The sequence below is a fragment of the Saccostrea echinata genome, unplaced genomic scaffold, assembly GCF_033153115.1.
Source record: "Saccostrea echinata isolate AGI-Se365-2 ecotype Australia unplaced genomic scaffold, CSIRO_AGI_Sech_v1 ptg000010l, whole genome shotgun sequence".
NCBI lineage: Eukaryota > Metazoa > Mollusca > Bivalvia > Ostreida > Ostreidae > Saccostrea > Saccostrea echinata.
In genome coordinates, this window is record NW_026889759.1 from 1,059,611 (window position 1) to 1,082,336 (window position 22,726).

General features: G+C 33.4%; 2 protein-coding genes across 3 annotated transcripts in view; both read right to left on the bottom strand.

Moving 5' to 3' along the window:
* The window catches only part of LOC133184100 (myosin heavy chain, non-muscle-like), a 66,772-nt gene extending 58,558 nt beyond the window's left edge, over positions 1-8,214 (bottom strand). Inside the window, exon 1 of the mRNA XM_061318936.1 lies at positions 7,738-8,214. Coding sequence (XP_061174920.1) covers positions 7,738-8,079 — 342 coding nt within the window. The 5' untranslated portion in view covers positions 8,080-8,214. The remainder of the gene's footprint in view (positions 1-7,737) is intronic.
* The window catches only part of LOC133184101 (uncharacterized), a 64,913-nt gene that overhangs the window by 8,282 nt on the left and 33,905 nt on the right, over positions 1-22,726 (bottom strand). The window contains exon 9 of one of the 2 annotated variants that reach the window (XR_009720794.1): positions 21,838-21,878. The gene's annotated coding sequence lies outside the window, so the exon portion shown is untranslated. Of the gene's footprint in view, positions 1-21,706; positions 21,879-22,726 lie in introns of those variants that run through there. The other variant, XM_061318941.1, reaches the window with a different exon arrangement.

The following is a 22,726-nucleotide window of genomic DNA, read 5'->3' on the forward strand; positions in this document are numbered from 1 at the left end:
ATTTAAAACTTTGACCCCCCACTGTGGCCCCAGGGGTCTACCCTCAGGGGTCATGATTTAAAGAAAATGAATCTACACTACCTGAGGATGCTTCCATATCAATTATGACTAATCATGGCTTTGCTGTTCTTGAGAAGAAGATTTTTACATTATTTTTCCTATATGTTCCCATATAAATTTTTTATCCCTCACTGTCGCCCACCCTACCCCCGAGTCATCATGATTTGAACAAACTTGAATCTAAACTACATGTACCTGACGATGCTACAATGTCAACATGACTAATCATGACTTTGATGTTCTTGAGATTAAGATTTTTAAAGATTTTTGTCCTTTACATTTCTATGTAAAAGTTTGAACACCCATTGTGGCCCCACCCTTGCCTTGGGGGTCACAATTTGAACAACCTTGAACCTACTACTACTTTATATGTAATGAAGATGTCCCGTAAGTTTTAACTTTTTTTGGCCCAGTGGTCCTTGAGAAAAAGCTTTCTAAAGATACCACCACTAATTCTTTATTTTCTCCCATTGAAAGAGTTCATTTATTCAAACTTGAATCCCCTTTACCCAAGGATGCTTTTGGCAAGTTTGATTGAAATTGACACAGTGAATCTAAAGAAAAGGTCAAAAATGTTTAAAGTTTACAGACAGATGGACTACAGACAAAATGTGATAAGAAAAATATCATTTGAGTTTTCAGCTCAAATGAGCTTAAAAAAAACAAGAAGTCTGTGAGCCAATGCTCACTAGTAATACCCCCGCTTTGATGTGAATGTACACAAGTTCAGTTATGGAGAGACACAAGGATGAACAAGAAGTTGACATCAGAATCATACAAAAATGAATCCCACCATATTGCAGGCCTAAACAAAGAGTGTGCTAAAATTTCAAGCATCTGCAATTAGTAGTTGCTGAGAAAACTGCAAATAAAATTTGTTCTGCATAGTACGGACAGACGCACGGTTAAACAGGAAGTTGACATCGGATTCGTACAAAAATGAATCCCACCATATGACATGCCTAAACAAAGAGTGTGATAAAATTTCAAGCATCTGCAATCAGTAGTTGCTGAGAAAACTGCGACCAAAATTTGTTATGTATGGTATGGACAGACGCACGGATAAACAGGAAGTTGACATCGGATTCGTACAAAAATTAATCCCACCATATGGCATGCCTCAACAAAGTGTGTGCTAAAATTTCAAGCATCTGCGATGAGTAGTTGGTGAAAAAACTGTGACGAAAATTTTGTTACGGACAAACAGACAGACAGACACACACACGAGGGTAAAACAGTATACCCCCTCTCCTTCGGAGCGGGGGTATAAAAAAGAACGCTAATCATTCTATTCGCCTTATTTAGGGTGGCGCGATGCAATTAATGTCAGTAGCCTAACTTGTGTGGTGGATCAAAATTTTAAAGGAATTGGGAAACAAAGAGTTTAAAGAACAATAACATACAGACGCCTTTTAACATTTTTTTAGGGGGGAGGGGGGTAGAATCTTTATCAAAAATTAAATAGATAAAAAAAAAATCAATTACAATTTTATGAAATGTTCGAAACTGCGACACTAATTTTTTTCTTTTGCTGTAAGAGAGGCAAAAATAGGTTTATGAAGGCATACATTTTTGTTAGGCAAAGTAGTGTAAAGAGGAAAGTAGTTTTCAGACACATGAATGGGTGAGTACTACTTGCGTGAAATAAGGTAAAACTAGTAACCCGTGACATACTTTTGCATTTAAAATTAAGGGTTACAGTTTCGAACATTTTAATTTTTTTTATTTATTTTATACTCTGTATATGTTGTTTACTTGCTTATTCTCTATTGAATATATTTTATTTGATATTCATCATTGAGCACATGAGGTATTGAAATCACCGGGCCTCCCTCCCCTCCCACTTAAGAAAAAAATTGAAAGGCTTCTAATTGTTCTCTGAGAATAAAATTTTTGTTTTATTTTTTTTTTAAGTTGTAAAAGTTTTGGATCCTTTCCCCTGCTGACATTTTTGCTTTGACCACCCTCACAGGTAATATAAACATTAGCGTTAATTGCGCTTTGATTGAGAAAACCCGGCGTAGATAACCGTTTAGGCAAGTGCAGTTGTACATGTACCATCAAACCGTTCTAGACTGCGACGTCACATTACGTCGTAAAAGTTGCATTTTCGTAGTGCATATTTTTCAACGAAAAGCAGTAGTAGAAACAAAAACTATTTTTGGTTTCTTTTAAGTTTCTTTGCAAGAACTATTTTTTCACAATTATACTGCGGGTCTGATATATTTGCAATTATCTGCTTAGTCTTGTCCCATAATCCCTTGCACTTCGTTATTGAATTCTGGGAAGACCTCTTAATTCATTGTACCCAACTGTATCTAGGCGCCTATTGTTGGATGATGCTAAACTCAAGAAGTCTAAAAATGTACCTCAGCTGAACTGATAGATGGTGCCGAGCTTAAGATGTCTAAAATTGTACTTAAACTGTATTGATGGTTGATAACTGAATCAAGAAGTCTAGAACTTGGATAAGGAGAATTATTAATTACAATAACTTCAAATGGAAAATTTTGCTTGAAAATATAATTGATACTGATAAATTAATAAATACAGGATCAGTATGTTGATCAAACTTTAATAAGTGTTTACTCAATCAGTTTTGGAAAGATACTTTTAATGCTTTTCAGGAAATCCAAGATAATTCAGAAATTACAGATTGGTATGAATATGTTAACCAACCTATATGGTTCAACAAAAATTTTTTAAATTGGAGAACAATCTGTTTTTTTTTTTTTTTTTGGGGGGGGGGGGGTTATTTATAAATCTTGTATGAAAATGGTATTATGCATGTGGTAGATCTCCTAGATGAATATAACAAATTTCTGTCACTAGATAATCTCCAAGATAAATTTAATATTAAAACAAATTATGTAACCTACAATGGTATAAGACAGACAATATTGGCAGATTTAAGGAGATACAATTTTTGTAGAAATGGATTACTGTAGATTCCTAAATATACACAGGAATTAATTATCGCGTAATTTCGCGATAAGCACCACTCGCGAAACAAAATGAACCGTCTACTCGCAAATTATTATTCTCGCAATTTGACGCACATGAGCCATTTCGCGATAATAAGTACTCGCGAAAAATAAGGAATCTACAGTAATCCATATACCTACGATTCCTTATAATATCGAAGTATTTGTTCTTACGAGAAAAGGATCAAAACCTATGTATGATATTCTGAATAAAGCAGTTATTAAACCTTTGGGTAAAAATAAGTGGGCTAGATATTTTGAAATAACTGATGTGCAATGGGAAACTATTTATAATATTCCATTCCTCGTGACACAGGATTGTAAATTACAATGGTTTCAATACAGAGTTAATCATCATATTCTAACTACCAAATTGATAGTCTCATGTATAAAATGGGCAAAGCTAAGTCTTGTACTTTTTGTGAAGAAGAAGAGGAAACAATTTATCATTTAATCTGGGACTGTATGTTTCTTCAGCAATATAAAAAAAAAATATTAGTCTTTGTCAAGTCAAGCAAAAGACACTGAATCGAATTTGAATGCTAAATCATTTATTTTTGGTAAAAAAGATTATGGTAAAATCTCGGAATATTTTAACGCTATGTTGATATTAATGAAGCATTACATTTATAAAGTTCGTTGTCAGAATACATGTCCATCTATCCAAGGTTTTCTTAATCTATTTAAATCCTATTTTACAGCTTTGAAATAAACTGTAAAAGATGATAAACAAGATGTGTTTGTGAAACACTGATGCCCCCGTATGGCAACTTATAGCAAAGGTTAAACTTTCTCAAATGCAAATCAAATATGTTGGTACCCAAAGTAAGGTCTTGTCTCGAGGAATATACCTGTGAAATATGAGAGCCCTAGCAGCAACCATTGAACAGATATGGAAAAGGTTAAAGTTTTTCAAAAATGTCAAACATCAAGGTCAAGGTCAAATGGTAAAAATTAATGGTGCTTAAGGAAAGGTCTTCTCACAAGAAATATACTGGTGAAATATGAAAGCTGAAGCACCAATCGTTCTAAAGTTATTACCAAGGTTTAAGTTTTCCAAAAGGACGTCAAACTCCAAGGTCAAGGTCAAAGGGTCAAAGTTGTTGGTCTCCAAAGGAAGGTCTTGTCACAAGGATTACATATGTGAAGTATGAAAGCCCTAGCACCAATTGTTCAAAAAATTATGGTCAAGACTTAAGTTTTTCAAAAGTAGGTCAAACTCCAAGGTCAAGGTCAAAGGGTCAAAGTTGTTGGTATTCGAAGGAAGGTCTTGTCACAAGGATTATATATGTAAAGTAGGAAAGCCTTAGCACCAACAGTTCAAAATTTATGGATGGCCAATGTAAAATTTTTCAAAAGTTTGTCAAACTCCAAGGTCAAGGTCAAAGGGTCAAAGTTGTGGTATCCAAAGGAAGGACTTGTCAAAAGGATTACACATATGAAGTATGAAAGCCCTAACTCCAACTGTTTAAAAGTTCGGGCCAAGGTTAAAGTTGGGTAAAATTTTGTAAAACTAGGTCAAACTCCAAGGTCAAGGTCAAAAGGTCAAATATGGTGGTTCCCAAAAAAAAAGTCTTGTCACAAGGAATACACATGTGAAATATGAAAGCCACAGCTCTAACCAATCAAAAGTTATGGGCAATAATAGAGTTTTTGCGGACAAACAGACATACAGACGGACGGACAGGGCAAAAACTATATACCCCCGAATCTTCGATACGGGGGCATAAAAACTTACTGACTATAACACTTTCTGGCAGAAATGGGTTGTTATATTTTGATTTATTGATATTTTTTTTTTGGCAATCACTTTAATATGTTACAAGTGAATCCCTCAAAACTGCACTGTTCTAGTTTTTCTTTCTCATTTTCTTTTCTTTTCTCAATAGCGAGCTTAAATGAAACAGAGTATGTTCAAGAAACAAAATGTAAAGTTAGAGCTTGCCCCCCCCCTCTCTCTCTCTCTCTCTCTCTCTCTCTCTCAATAAACTTTTACACTGATTTTGAATAAGTTTCAACTAAAATTAGTTTCTATTCGGATTCTGTTTTGTACATATATCTACATATAAGTTTGTACATGTCTTTGTAATATGTGTGAAAGTTTCAATAAAAAAAAGTCTAGAACTTAATTATGGATGATGCTGAACTTAAAACGTTTGAATTGTACCCCAACTGTATTGATTGATAATGCCCAGCTCAAGATCGTCTTAATTACACGAACTCTATTGATGAATGATGCTAAACTGAAAATATCTCAAGAGTATCCCACCTGTATTGATGGATGATGCTGAACGAAGACGTTCTAAATTGTACCCTAACTATAAAACAATCATTAGAATTAAGAAATAAAAGGTCCACATCGCTGTAATATATATTGAGTAAATTAAATTAATTGCGCATATTGTTTATAAAACATTCATTGTTCTCTGGTTTTCAGCTCACCTGAGCCAAAGGCTCAAGTGAGCTTTTCTGATCAAAATTTGTCCGTTGTCTGTCGTCATTGTCGTTGGCGTTGTCGTCGTCGTAAACTCATTTATTCAAATCATGACCCCCGGGGGTCGGGTGGGGCCACAATGGGCGATCAAAGTTTTGCATAGGAATATATAGGAAATATCTTTAAAAATCTTCTTCTCAAGAACAGCAAAGCCATGATTGGTCATATTTACACGGAAGCATCCTCAGGTAGTGTAGATTCAAGTTTGTTCAAATCATGACCCCTGGGGGTCGGGTGGGGCCACAATGGGTGATCAAAGTTTTACATAGGAATATATAGGTAAAATCTTTAAAAATCTTCTTCTCAAGAACAGCAAAGCCGTGATTGGTCATTTTTACAAGGAAGCATCTTCAGATAATGTACATTCAAATTTGTTAAATTCATGACCCCCCCCCCCCCCGAACCACTTTTATATTTAAACTTTTTTTAAGCCATACTGCTCAGGTGAGCGATGTGGCCCCTGGGCCTCTTGTTTATTTTGTATTGTATTGCTTGACCCATATGGTTGTTGCTGAACTTAAGACTTCACAGTTGTACTCCAACTGAAGGATGATCAATGCTGAACACAATATATATAAGGTGATCAAAAGAAGCATTAAAATTCATGTGGATAAGCAGGCTCTGGCATATAGCGAATAAGTATTATATATAATGCGACATTTATAACACCAGTCGCATCTGTGCCTTTTAGTTATTGTATTATCCTTTATTTCTTACGGATAAGAACATGACTCCCCCCCCCCCCCCCACTCCCGTCCCTTAAGTATCCTTTATAATCAATTTGCTCGGTCACACCAACAACAGCAAATATTAAAGTAATTAATATCATTTTTTATGGGTATTTCTTTCGCGGATAGTGTTGTTGGTCTGTGTGTGTGTGTTTTATGTCACGTGACGTGGTCATATAAATAGAGAGTGAGTGCTTGAATTCGTAGAACTTAGAATCGGTTCAAGTATGAAAACCAGTTAAATAGAATTTAGAAATACATGAGTTTTTTTTTCAATAATATATGATAAAATGAAATTCACAAGCAACAAGTTCTTTTACCAAAGAACTTACGACTAAGACCAACATAGAAAATTGTTTTAATCTTTTTTAAAAGGTACCGGTAAGTAGAAAGACACTTTTACGCTAACAATTTTAAACAGAATCATCAATCTGAAGTTTCTGATCTTAGTCGTAATTAAGTTATTTTGTAAAACGGGCCCCTGATGTTGTACTTAAAAATGTTATATTTAAAGAACGTTCTGAATGTTATATTTAAATGAACATTCTGACGAGCAGCATCCCATATGCATGAGATTATGTTATCTTTCTACAATTCTTAATAAACGCAAGTAAATTAAATAATTAATTTATATTCGGACGAACGTGGTGAGGGAGAATATAACGTTTACATTAAAAGTTAGACCGAAGTAAAAGCATATATCATAGCTGAGATTAAACCTCTGATATCATTATTTCGATAATTTTCTTCCATATTAAGAATGATGATTAGAAAACAAAACAAAAACAACAAAAAACAAATAAGCAAACAAACAATTAAGCAACTTTACACTGTTTACAATATGACGAGGCAATTTAAGGAAGATGTATTATTTACATATAAATGTACATGTACTACTATTTCTACTTCTTGCAGACTATTGTTCTCTATTGAAATACTCAATCCTGAAAGAAATTATTCCTTCAGATTTTAAAACAAATAAAATACAAACCAACAAACAATAGGCAAAAAAGGAAAACAGTGTATTTAGAAAGCATGGCAGATAAGACTGTGCCCCCCCCCCTCCCGCCTTTCCCCAGACAAATACATTTTTGTCAAATTATATAGTTATACATGATGTACTGAAAAAAGCAAAAGAAACACAATCTTATATATATATATACATTTTGTTTTATTTATTTATTTATTTATTTATTTATTTATTTATTTATTTATTTATTTATTTATTTATTTATTTATTCCTCCAGACCAAATTCATATGTGACTTCCTAGCGCAGTTTTAATACTTTATAAAATCCTGGTTAAGATATCCCTTCCCTTCCACAAAAAGGAAGAGTGTACAATCACCAAATAGTACGCACGACAGGGAAATAACGTTACTTTGTTTAAACATTGTAATCTTTGCTGACTATGTGAAAAAAAATCCTTGTAGCAGGAAAATTTGTACATCTTTTTACTGAATAAAACTTACGTAAATTAAGTCAGAGTAATATCGGTCCTTGATATTGTGCAGAACGGATGCATCATTCAGACAAACAAGTTCGGCCATATCCTCCACCTTCGTGTATTTGGGAGGATTCATTTTTTGAATCTCTTCTTTGAGAACCTTAATTCTTTTACAAGTTTCTTCTATTTCCACTTCGGTCTCGTCACCTGCTTCATTGACAATACTTGCAGAACAAAATCCTTGGGTCTCGTGAGGGACCCAAACCAATTTTTTGGCCGCCCATTCTGTCTGGTCGACAAAATTTTTCTTTTGGTCCACAACAAGATATTTAAGCTCTTGCTGATCTAAGCTAGACATGTCCGCCATTTTAAATCTTAAAAGCCGTTTCAAAGATATGAGCAATAATCTGGAACTCAATCCATAAAGAATATTTTATGTTGAGCAAGGTCTCTCGTGGTGAAATGAAGCTGTACAGACATGAAATAGGAAGGAAGGACGGATAAAGATGTCACGGGATAGCATTCGACAAAATGCCGGATTTTGAAATTTCCGGCTACAATAAAACTATAACGACTCATTTTGTCTACAAAAGCTTACTGAAGTATTTGTTATGTCAAGCATTTTGTGAATCATACCAACTCAGAACATTTTACATGTACATATAATTAATACTAAGTGGATTGGAAAAGATGAACTTTTAACGGTGTCCCTATATGTGATACAAAACTACTTCTTAATATGAAACACACGGGCACAATATGCATAGAAACAAGAATCCACTGCACAAATTATTTCAAGGCTTGCACATGGGATACAGATTGATCACTGAAAAAAAAAATAATAATGTATAATAATGATAAACATAATAATGATAAAGAGAGCCATGGGTCACATTGTTCACCCGAGAACTTTAGCTAGGGACAAACAGAGAACTGTTCACTATTAAAAAGTTTAGATACTAGTATATAAGCCCCCTCTCTCCAAGAGGGGTCAGGTAGGAGGTGATGATTTAAACAAATTTCAATATACACTACCTAAAGATGCTTCCATATAAATATGAATAAAGATGACATTGTTGTTCTTGAAAATGTTTAAAAGATTTTACCTATGTATTCCTTTATATGATAAAATTTTGATCGGCCATTGTGGCCCCGCCATACCCACTGTAGTCACGATTTGAACAAACTTGTAACTTTACTCTACCTGAGGATGATTTCATATCAATATGACTAATCATGGCTTTGCTATTCTTTAGAGTAAGATTGTTGGAGATTCTTTCCCTATACAAGATTTTATTAGTCCAATTTGGGCCGCCGGAGGAGCAAAAAAGATTTACAAACATGAAACAAAAGAAGGAGGAAGATCCAAATGATAGAACAAACCTGATCTTAATTTTAATGAGCAGTATAATCATTGATAAATGCATCTACAAGAGATATACTGAATATACATATTGTAATGATATAAAAATATATAATCAAGTAGCTGGAAAGATAAATATATGCATATCAAAGAACAGAAGAGATGATATATTGTCATACATGTACATGTTTATACATCCCCAAATATATTTAAATTTTTCAGTTAAGGTAGATTATCAAGGAATCTAGCAAGAGATCTTAGGATCTCAGGGTCTTCATTAGTCATGAGCCAATGAAATTGATTATCATATGATGGAGACTGAAAATTTTTACATTTATTATTACAAATATGAGTTCAAGTCTTTGTACACTAAAATGAGGGCATGCAAGGAGAAAATGAATTTCATTGTGATCACAAAGGGAACAAATTCGTTCATCTTTAGGTATTTTTTGATATCGTCCAATTTCATGTCTGTGAGCTGATATTCGTAACCTTGTTATGACTGATCTATGTTGATTGTTTGTTAAAATATCTAGATAGGGTTCAAAACAAAATTTAGTCTTTAGGCAGGTAAAGGTAGATAATTTACCATCTTTATGCAAATTCCTGTCTTATTCCCATGTAATTTTATAGAAGTTAAGTAATATTCTTTTCAAGTTTATTTTAAACTGGGAGTGACATAGCTAAAACATCACTAAGTTTAATATCAATATGGTTAAGTAAGAAGTTAATACAAGAATACCATGAAGTAACTCCATTTTGGTGTAGTGTTTTGGAACATTTAAAAGCCTCACTAAGTAAGGGAAATTCACCATCTAGATTTTCTAATCTATGCCAATATAACAACATATTTTAATGACATCAAAGTGTACATTCCATCGTCCCAGTTCAGATCTTACAGCAAAGTTGCTGCTTTTACCAGGAACCATTAATAAATGTAAAATTTAAGATGCAAATTTTCGCCTTCTAAACTTCGGTATATTTTATCTTATGTTATATTTGGATTTCTCTTAAATTTGGAAGTTGATGGGTCAAAAAGACCCCATAACTCTGAACCGTACAGGATAATGGGTTTAATAGTGTGGTCAAATACATTTAAAGCAGTTTTAACTGATGGATTAAATGTGAGAAAGTCTTTTTGAAATTTGAAATAGGCTTTTTTGGCTTTGTTACAACAATCATTTTTAGCGCTAATTAGTGTTCCAGATGCATAAACTGTCAGACCCAAATACTTGTACTGTTTAACACATTCGATGTTGTTATTCAGATGGAAGGGGGTTTTGATGTGCTTGCCAGATGAATTGAAGACTCTTATTTTTGTTTTCTCTGCATTACCTTTGAAACACCAGTCCTTGCAGTATGTATTTAGTATATTGAGTTTTTCTTGTAGACCTTCTATATATTCCTATGATAAACTTTCATCCCCCATTGTGGCACACCCTTCCCCCGGGGGTCCTGATTTTTACACTACCTGAGGTTGACTTCTGATCAATATGACTAATCAAGGCTTGCTGATCTTGACAAGAAGATTTTTCCATATATTCGTATGTAAAAATTTGTTGATCCCCTATTGTGGCCCCACTCTACACCTGAGGGCCATGGTTTGAATAAACTTGAATCTACACTATGTAATGAAGGTTTCATGTAAGTTTCAACTTTTTAGCCCAATGGGATTTTTTTTTAAAAATCCAACCAAATTTTTCAAAATTTTCCCCTTGATAGAGAGTGTGGCCCTTCATTTGAACAAACTTGAATCCCCTTCACCCAAGGATGCTTTGCGGCAAGTTTAGTTGAAATTGGACCAGTGGTTCTGGAGAAGAAGTTCGAAAATGTGAAAAGTTTATAGATGGACGGACGGACGGACAGAGGGACAAAATGTGATCAGAAAAGTTCATTTACTCTGACACACAGTCTGACACAACTGTTTAGTATTTGGATGTAGACATCGATGGCAAACTAACAACTAAATTTTATGATACCCATAGCAGAGGGGTGCAAATTTAGACTTGCACTGCATAGGCACATATGAATATTGAGCAGTGAGGGATCTTTTTCGTGCCAGCTTTACTAAGACACTGAACCTAAGGTTTAATGGTCTCATCCAAAGGACCCGCGTGCCCATGTTCCGCATTGGTATTTGAACCTGCGATGCAGGGATTAACTCCTTAATTCGTGACTCTAAAACAAAACGTTCCAGAACCAATGTCCCAAGCGAGGCCCTTAAAGAAGTACAATGTCTATGCAAGAACTGTAAGCTAATTGGTAGATTTGTCAAATATAAACGGATTTCCAAACGTTAGGTATCTGAGAATCTTGTGTTTCAATAAATTAACTCTGGTGTGAGATACTTAATAAGATCAATTGAATAATAATAGTGAATTATTTGCCTTTAAATTCTACATTTAAATTTCATTTGTATGTTATTCTGGTTAAAATATTTTTCTTATGTACTTTCCTTATTTATAAAGATATTATTCATTTCAGAATATATTTTCAAAGCATCTTTCAGTAAAAAAAAAACACACACACACACACAAAACTACTTACCAGACTTACGAATTTAGGGTCGTGTTAGAGAAAATAAAGATATTTTCAATTATGGCCTTGTCTACAAGCAGATCAAAACTTACTCAAAAACAGTGTCAAAGTAATAAATTTCCAAAGTCTAAGAGCAACAACCCTCGTGAAAGTAGGTCAATTAGACGACAAAACCAGTAAGTCATCAATGTAAAGAGGCATACTACTAAGTAATCGGAAGTCTCTGACGAGATTGTAGCTCTACTGGTTTGTACTTAATCAAAAGAAGAAAAAGGAAGACTTGAAAATATGGAAATACAGCGAACAATGAAATTGAATCATAATCCTTGTACATATAATTAATGTATAGTCTCTTTAGGTGGAAAGTCTTTTGAAAAAAAAAATCACATATTTTTTGTTATTATAAATCACCATGGCAAACATTGTTTGTCGAAATCAAAAACTGATATATGTAGATGATATTCAATGTTTTGTAGTTCGATATTAAATTTATTTCACGAGTGGGACAGAATTTTTTAGATATTTTCACGAGTGCGAAGCACTCGTGAAAATATCAACAACAACAACAAAAAAAATCCTGTCTCACGATTTTTATTTAAAAAAAAAATATATAAAATGTCCTGAAATTTTGTGATAACTTTAATATGGATCCGTGAAATATTCACAAAGCCCAAAGAAACAGCAAGACTGTGAAGTTTGGCTCATTGTATTGAAAATAAAAATTACAACCATATGGTATTCCAATGGTATTTTGTCTGTTAAAAAAATACGCAACATGATTATTGTTATTACATTAATATTATTATTATATTAATATTGCATCTACTGGTTTCATTTGTTATGTAAGGTAGTCTCAAAGTAGACTACAATACCATGTCTACCTCTTTGTCGGAATTGCAAAAAACAGGAGAATCGCTATTTGCGCAGAGACTATATCGCCCGGAACAATACGATAATTAAGGTACGTGTACATCGGAAGTTGGGGGTACCCTTTTTGTGGGAATAGTCTTTTGCTGTAGTTTTGATATGTAACTTTTCATTAAAACTCTGTTTGCCCCCCCCCCCCTTTCCTACAAGGAAGGGCATCGGTTAACGTCCCTACGCTCCTTTTATTCAAAAGTATCTCGTCGTGAACCTCTAGAATGCTGAGTAGCACCCCCCTCCCCCCCCCCCCCCACACACACAAACACTCTTTTTATTGCTCTATGGTCGAATTCGGACAAATTCCAGTGCTTGAAAAGCACCCCCCACCCCCCACCCCCCAACACACACACACAATCCACACCTGTCACTTATGTTTTTTTCCGTTTGGCTTGTCAATTTTTGTTCCCCTTGAAAAAAACGTTGCTGTGTGAGTATGCAATTTTTCAAACACTTCGGATTAATATGCAAAATTTAATAAAAAAAATCATGATGTCGGTGACAAATATAAATTGCATTCAAGAATGCAGAATTATCAGAGAGATGTTATTGTTAGATGTCCAGGGAGTAGAATACATTATAAGTTATGTACTGAAACGATTTCTAGTTTCGATGGAATGTGCAAGTCGATTTTGGTAATAGTTTAAAAAAAGAGAAGTCGCAAAACATTTGGTTTCGAAGCAAACTAAATTATAATGTATCACTGAGTAAACATTTACGTTGACTTTAGATACTTGGAAAAAAACGCTTGCATATTGTTTATTTGATAATTAAGATGGAAGATGATTTTTTTTTTCTAATTAAACCATTTGCAACACTTTATTCTGTTAAGAGGGAACATTCTCCGCTAATATGGAATCACACACACACACATACTACTACAACAGCAATAACAATGTGTAACAACTTGTGACAACAAAACAATATTTTCAATTAGAAGGTGAAATCCTCTAGAGACTCTAGCGCATGTCTCCATCGGGGACATCTATGCTATGTTGTTAGATAAATAAAGAGCTACACGGATCATCTTATAGTTGTAATTTAAGGATTCAGATTATAGGTTTGATAATCAACTTTATACTGTAGTCTAATTGATATACATGTACATATGTAATTATGTATTTTTGCTTTTAAATTTGTCAATTTGTTACTTACATAGATTAAATCGGAAAAGTATCTGTCCTTGATGTTAAATAAAACTGATGCATCATTTAAACACACTAGCTCCGACATATCTTCCACTTTGTTGTATTTTGGGGGGTTCATTTTCTGACATTCTTCCCGAGATATTTTCATCTTCTTGCCACTTTCCTCCAGGAGGACTGTTAAATAGTCCCCCTCTTCCCCTATGATTCCCGCTGCACAAAAACTTAGCGATTCATGTGGCACCCAGATGAGTTTCCTGCTAGCCCAGTCAGAATGTGTAGACGTCGTTTCTTTTCGATTCACAACCAAGTATTTCATTTCTTCTGATTCCATCTTTTGATATTAATTAATCGTCTGAGATCCAGCACTCGTGATGTACAAGTCTCTATGCTCCGAAACCCGTGTTAGAGAAAATTTTTACTTAGCCGTCACTCCCCAAAAGCAGAAATTTAAAGAAAACTGATGAATCACCTCTGCACCCAAAGATGAAACATGAAAATAAATTCACAAATATCCTCTAAGGTAAAATGTAATGAACAATAATTGGTTTTAAATCCTCGAGCAAAGTTTATTGGAAAAGCAACAAGTACTATTCATGTCCTGTAAAGGATATAATTTCCCCCCTCGGAACACACCTACACTAAAATGAAGCTGTCCACTATAGCTTTTATGACCATTTACCTGTAAACTATCCTGCACTTTGAACTCTCTTAAGTGAGATTGATGAACGATTTCTATTATACGTACGTAATCAGAATACCTGTAATCAAGATAAAGATACGAGGCCTGAATATACTGTCAACGTTATGAAAGACACTTATTATAAATAAAAATAAAATGCATGGATTGGTAGATACATTTTTACTTATTCTAGTTGTAAATGATGCTTAAAACCAAATAATAGTTTTGTTCTATGATTTTCAGATTTCTTCCTTTTGTCTATAACAATTATCCAAAAAAAATCACTTTAGGTCATCATTGAGAAACTTTGTACGAAAACATGAACCCTTTATGTGGCTAAACTTATTCACTTTATGTATAAACTGAGACTTGGTAATTTTCATGATTTGGGGGAGAAAAAATGTTTGTATCACCTTCAGAAATGATAAACTTTCAAACTTTTTATCACTGTATCCATTGTAGCTAACCAGTAAAGACTTTAAAAATTCAGACGTCTCTTGACAATTCTGTACCATGCTTTTATCGGCAAAATAGAAAAATAATAAAAGCAAGTTATCTCCATTAAAGTTAAAAAATTATGAGGAGTCGTTTTGGGGTATATATTGCCATTTAGTGAAATTACCTATTCGAATAGGTGATGCCACTCATTCAAATTGAATAGGTGATATCTCTTTTAAATCGAATACACTGCAGGTGACATCACCTTTTCGAATTGGTAATATCACCCATTTGATATGAATAGGTGATATCAACTTTTCGAATAGGTGATATCACCTGTTCGAATTTGTAATATCATCTACTCGTTTTGAATTAAGGAATAACTGTCTTATTTTTTGGATTCATGATGTGATCAATCGAGTGGCTTGCGTGATAATTTGCATAAACGCCGAAGGCGTTTATGCATAAAATTATCACGCAAGCCAATCGATTGATCATCGTCATGAATCCAAAAAATCTGACAGTTATTCCTTATATTTACATGCTCCTGATTCTGCAAATTCCCGTGCTAATAGCCCCGCTTCTGTCTCTATTTGTCCCGCCCCGCACGTGATTTTTTTTAACCGCGCCTATCGATGAACCAGTAGATTTATGTAGAAATAAAGTATTTTTACAATTTGTAATTTTATCTCGAACAAAGACATTGGAAATGTAAATATTTAGTGATATTCCCTATTTGCATTTCTTACAACATTAAATAATGAATGCTCCCTTCCTCAAGGCAATCTAGCATAAATCTAAAACAAGTGGATTTTAAAGTTGATCTGTTTACTTGCCTGTACACTGTAAAAATTGTTTTAGGAAATAAACACTTCTATTACATATTTAGATCTAAATGTGTATAGCATTGTGTTTAACAACTAAACACTTATGTCTTAACATGTTTTAAATCTAAACGCGTTTAGAAATTAAACACGTTTTAATGAATAATGTGTATAGTATCGTGTTTAACAACTAAACACTTATGTCTTAACCTGTTTTAAATCTAAACGCGTTTAGAAATTAAACACGTTTTAATGCAAAGTGCAGAGTTATCTTCCCGGAAATGACACACAAATATTTAAGGAATAACTGTCTAATTTTTTGGTTTCATGATGTGATCAATCGATTGGCTTGCGTGATAATTTGCATACACGCTGAAGGCGTTTATGCATAAAATTATCACGCAAGCCAATCGATTGATCATCGTCATGAAACCAAAAATTCTGACAGTTATTCCTTATATTTACATGCTCCTGATTCTGCAAATTCCCGTGCTAATAGCCCCGCTTCTGTCTCTATTTGTCCCGCCCGCACGTGATTTTTTTTTCATCACGCCTATCGATGAACCAGTAGATTTATGAAGAAATAAAGTATTTTTACTATTTGAAATTTTATCTCGGACAAAGACATTGGAAATGTAAATATTTAAGGAATAACTGTCTAATTTTTTGGATTCATGATGTGATCAATCGAGTGGCTTGCGTGATAATTTGCATAAACGCCGAAGGCGTTTATGCATAAAATTATCACGCAAGCCAATCGATTGATCATCGTCATGAATCCAAAAAATCTGACAGTTATTCCTTATATTTACATGCTCCTGATTCTGCAAATTCCCGTGCTAATAGCCCCGCTTCTGTCTCTATTTGTCCCGCCCCGCACGTGATTTTTTTTAACCGCGCCTATCGACGAACCAGTAGATTTATGTAGAAATAAAGTATTTTTACAATTTGTAATTTTATCTCGGACAAATACATTGGAAATGTAAATATTTGAACGTTAATTTGAACGGCTATCTAAACAAAGAAAACACAAGCTAAGGTGATGTATCAATGAGAGTTATGACAACCCATATTCAAGGGATAACCATGACGAAATAGTGAAATACGTGAAAGGGCATCTTATTCATGTTATTACTGCAATACATTAAAGGTTTGTTTTCCCTTTCTTTGCATTAATTATAACCACGATGAGCAACGTAAATGAAAGTTGACTTGGGATATCTTGAATTCGTTCATAGACTTGCAGGAGAGGAAATAATATTAAATGTCATTAAAAACATCTATATTTATATCAGTATAGTTTCACTAAAACTTGAACAAATTTGTTTTTCTAAGTAATGTAAAATATCAGTGATAGTGTACTTTTTCTAAAATCTGGCTTTCTTTCCTACAGGCACTGTAGTCCACATCGAACTCAAAATACACGTATCAGAGATCGAACTCAAAATACACGTATCAGAGTACCTGGTGTCATCTTCAAGTGCAATTTTGTTGTTCCATAATCAACACTTTGAAACTACATTTTGTGAAGACTACTGAGTTAATTCGACAGTGTTTACAATTATCCTTGTGCATTCGAAATGGATTACTTTCTGGCAGTTATTAATGGGATATAGATTATAATATGTGGCATGGCGGTAGGAACGGGGGGTGGGGACACGGGGGGCCGTGCCCCCCCCCCCCCAATAATTTTGCCGACATATAGAGTACTATAGAAAAAATAGATACTATATGCTTGTGCCCCCGAAAATGCCTGATGACCTTTTTTTTTTTGCTTGTCAAGGAATTTTTGGTAGTTGATAGTGCCCCCTCAACTGAAAATCTATGGCTGTGCCCCCCCCCCCCCCAACTGAAATTGCTTCCTACGGGCCTGTGTGGTGCTTTGGGACTTGCTGAAAGTTAATAAAATTTGATATTTTTGTGATTGACATGAGGAAAACTCTGCAGTCGATTCAAATTATAATGATTATAAAATATATATATATATATATATATATATATATATATATATATATATATATATATATATATATATATATATATATATATATATATATATATATATATATATATATATAAATCTACATTTTTTATTTTTGATTTAAAAATTCTTAAATAAACCCTTTTAGAAATATTCAATGAAGTTTTGATATTAAATTGTCAGCTTGATATTTTTTCTTAATAATTTTGAAGATTATATGTTTGTTATCTATGTGTACGTTTGAAATTATGTGTCATTCTGATTGAATTGTTGAGACTAATCAAATCTATTCCGTTCTATCTCCTACATTATTTGTGTAAATTAAGTACATGTATATCGCACAGTGTCCATTGTATTGTACGTATAATTTTAACTTATACATATCTCAACGTTCAGTGTCTTTATGGAAAATAATTAATATCGGTTACATATTTTGAAAATTTTGATAATTATGCGCATTGAAAAAACATATACTTTTTGTGCGAGAGTGTTTTGTTTTTCTGCAGGTACAAATTATACTTATGATGTGTTTAGATATTAAACACTTCTGCTGTTATGTGTTTAGAATTTAAACACTTGTGTTTAGATATGTTTAATTTCTTAGCACACAAGTGTTTAAATTCTAAACACTTTCTAAGACATGTATGGAAATTTTACATGACTGTTTAGGAATTAAACATATAAAAAAGGAGGTGACAACAGTCTTTAGAAAAGTGTTTGAATTGTAAACACATTTTTTACAGTGTAATTGCCCCATTTGTCACTATCCGCATAAAGACTACACAAAATAATACTTCTTGAGCATTTTTAGTAAACCCATCTCACTTGCCTCCCTTAGTCTTTGAAGCACATTTAATTTACAAAGTTAAGGTATTTATGCCCCCTCCCCCGAACCCCTGACCCTGTGGCCAAAATTTTCACAATTTTGGAAGAGGCATTCTATATCATCATAACTATGCACTTGTTTATCTGCTAAATAGCCAGGGACAGAGAAGATACATTTTCAAAATATAAATCAGTAGAACCCTACCTAAAACCAGAACCCCTGTACCAGAGGCCATTCATACTTTTGAAAGAGACACTCTTGCTTTTTATAACTATGTACTTAATTTACCGGCAAAATACCAGGGGGCAGAGAAGTAATTTTTCAAACAAATTAATAATGTATTTTCACTATATACTGTAGCGGCACACAATTTCTTAGGGATAAAGATTCGTTGATCTGTCTTCTGAAAAAGGTTTCGAGGGCATTAAATTTCGTTGTTTTGACAATGACCCTATTAAATATATCCTAATATAGTCATGTAAAATTTAGAGTGGGATTTAATTTTACTGATCATGATAATTGCTGACAACAAAATAAACGAAATTAAATCCTCAACAATGAATATTTCTGATTTTATAGTTTTTAACCAGAGCCCCCCCCCCCCCCACTGAACCCCTGACCTTATGGCAACAAATTCCACATTTGTGGAGGAGGCACTCATTATAACCATGCACTTAGTTTATCTGATATATATATATATATATATATATATATATATATATATATATATATATATATATATATATATATATATATATATATATATATCATAACTTTATACCTGGTTTATTTGCTGGGGCCATTCATGAATTTCACAATTCTGGCAGAGGGCTTATTCTCTTTTGAGAAGTGGACAGGCTTTCGCCTACAACCGGTTCGAAATTTATACGTTTTCCAGAATCAAAATATGAAGGCTTGCGAAGAGAAGTGGATGTAGGCGAAAGCCTGTCCACTTCTCTAAAGAGAATAGCAGAGGGCTCAATCCTAAGAACAGTCTTGCCAACAGTTTTACTGCTTTCCAGGAGTAAAGAAGAGTATTTTTAAAGACAGCACTAACTTTGATGGTTTTAAGCCATGGGGGGAGGGGGGGGGTTGAAACCATAAAATTCAAAATTTTGTTCCCCGTCACTCCACAGGCACTTGTTTCGATAATAAATTTTTAACACATAGCATAATAATAACACTAAATAACTAGAAATCTGACCAGTCAGCAAGGGCCCCACCGAGGGGTAGAAATAAAAGGGTGCAGATTAGGGGATGAGAATTTTACTTGATTAAAAAAATTTAAATATATATAAAGAATAAGCAACAGCAACTGTTAAATATCCAACAACCTGTAAATAGCATCCTTGTATTTACATAAGGCAGTAAAAAACATAATATCTATAATAACTCAATTAAATGTATATTTAAAGAAGAATGAAGCATGAATGCCAGCCTTCATTGAATGTAAATATCACCCAGGCTTGACCTTAACATCAAAACAAATATCAGTTGCAGACAAAGGTGTTAATTAATCTTAAAGTGACAGAAAGATAACCCTCTAAAATGTTCTGCAAACCAGCAAGATAATCAAACCCACGGGATTAATTATACTGCTCTCTCAATCTTTTCTTCTAAGTTTACAATAAGAACTTTTTCAGCAATGATAGAATGGGGTTATTATCTGAATACCTGTTAAAATAAATACATGTAGTATTCTTGAATTTACATAACGCAGAAAAAAAAATAAAAAACAAATAAAGTTATAATAAAAAAGATATCTTTATCTACATGAATACCTTGTTTTTAGAATTCAATAAAATCATAACTCATTGTGTATTTTACCAAAATAAAGTATGAACATTATTTAAATCCACATTTCAGAGAATGTAAACATCATTCAAAATTGACCTTAACTTCAAAACAAACTTCATTTGCAGACAGAGGTGTTAGTTAATCTCAATGTGGCAGATAAAGATAAATGCTTTGGATTTTCTTCAAGAAGGAAGTTAATTAATCCCAAGAGACTCATTGCAGCCTTTCATAGTTTACAATAGGAACATTCTCAGCAGTTATCTCTCTTTGCCCATTCACTCTTATATAAAGTTAAGGAATCTACCCCACCACCCCAGCTCCAAACCGGATGACATAGAGACCCAACCCAAGCATCACAATATGTCTTACTGCCTATTCAACCAACATACCAAATTTGAACTTAATTGGTCAATCCTAAAAAAAGTTATTAGAAAAAAAACAGAAAATTTGTGGACGGAAGAATGACAGACGGACAGACAGACAGACAGACAGAGTGATTACTATAGGGCACCCGCAAATCCTTGCGGGGCCCTAATTACTAAACACTAATAATTACTCTAAAAGTGTAAATGAGTTCGATTCTGGAGAGGGGGGTACTCCGTGTAATTCGGAGTTGGATACCTTGTGTTATTATTATACTATGGGTTAAAGAAATTATTACAGAAACAAGTGCCTGTGCGTCACTCATAGATGATCTTTGCTGAAATAGATAGTTTTCAGTAGGCACAAATTAGCGAGAGTTACTTCCCGTTGGCCGCCATATTGGAGGTCAACATGCTCATATTCCTTCATTATTCAACCAACTTTAACTTTTTATACTGGCCATTGTGAGGTAGGAAGCATTGTTTTTTTGAAAAATATACATTTGCTAAAGCTTCCTTTATTTCATAATTTTTATTCTATAAAGATTTTCCCCCAAATATTTCTGCTACACCCTCTTAGAGTTGGTAAGACAAAGAGGAAAAATTACCAGGTTGACCACCAAGATGGCGGCCAAGGGAAATAACTCAGAGAAAAAATATGTCATATGAAAACTATCTGTACTTCCAGAGAAGAAGCTGAAAATGTTCTATCTACTCATCATGGACAAAAACAGATAGCAATGGTCCCCGAGTGACTCAGATGACCACTAATTCAGTTTATTTTACCCCACATCACACCATGTTTGTTTGTACACTCATCTGTCTCAGTCATTCACCTGTTACTTATCTTCAATACTTGCTCAAAATATAAAGCTTTTTCTTCATATTAATAATCCATTTCCTAGACTTATCCATCTTTTGATGTCATGTGATCTGAAAACGTTGTCTTGTGTGTGAATTTACTATTTAGGGCTAATTTTATGTAAAATGCAAAAAATATTATTCACTGGGACTTTTAATATTGACATTGATACTTGTCACAAAAAAACCCAAACAAACAAACAAACAAACAAACAAAAAAAAAAAAACAAAAAAAAAAAAAAAAAAAAACAATTCATCATTTTTAAAATATTTTTTATTGATTTCTCTGATCAATTTTACTGATCTCTCTGATCAATATCACATATAATTTCCTTTGGAAAAAGTCAAAAAATACTTCTATGCACTTATTCAAGATTCACACATAACAAGTTTTGGCTTTCACAGCTATTATCTGCTAGTTTCAGCATCTGAAAATAGAAACAATTTTTCTTGAGTAATCATTAATTCCACATATTTGAAAACACTAATTGTGCAGTCAGATATCCTTGATATTGGTGGAACATACTATAGTTTTATATTCACAGAATTATGAATCCCAATGTCCTCTAAACTTTACCAAGTTTTATTGGTTACATGATTTTATCAAGAAAAAGCATTTTGAAACCTTTTCACTTTCTTTTTTTAAGGTTTTTCTTTTGAGCCATGGATTTTTTTTTTGTATTTTCAGTATCCCTGGCAATAATTCTCTGCAAACTCAAGAAAAAGAAACTTTTTACTTGGTGTAGAAAGGGTCAGAAACCATGATATTTTCCAAAGCCTTGACCTTTGACCTACTATTCAAACGTACTCCATACAAATAATCTTTTTTATATCATCTAAATTTTGAGATGATTACTGATTACTAGTGCATATAAAACATATTTATGAGCTTATGATGCTGTTCTTTTAAACTGAAAGATATTAAGTAATCTTACAAACTGAACTTTATAAAATACATTAAAATATATTGCGTTGATTTCCCAAAATGGATCATTCTTAAAATAAAGATGTAGACTGACAATTGCAGTAATGACGACTGAAATCTCTTTGTAGTTGAAAAATCATTAAAGGGGCTGCAAACAGATCTGAAGTTACTATTTTCTAAAATTTTCAGTATAACATCATTTGTTGCTAGCATTTTATATTTAATTATAAAAGGGTGTTTAGAAACTTCTTTTATCTGGAAATTATTAAAACTATGAATTAGTACTTAAGAAAAGTATTTGTTGAGCATTAATGAAAAATATTAAAACTATAATCCAGAAAATTCAGAGTA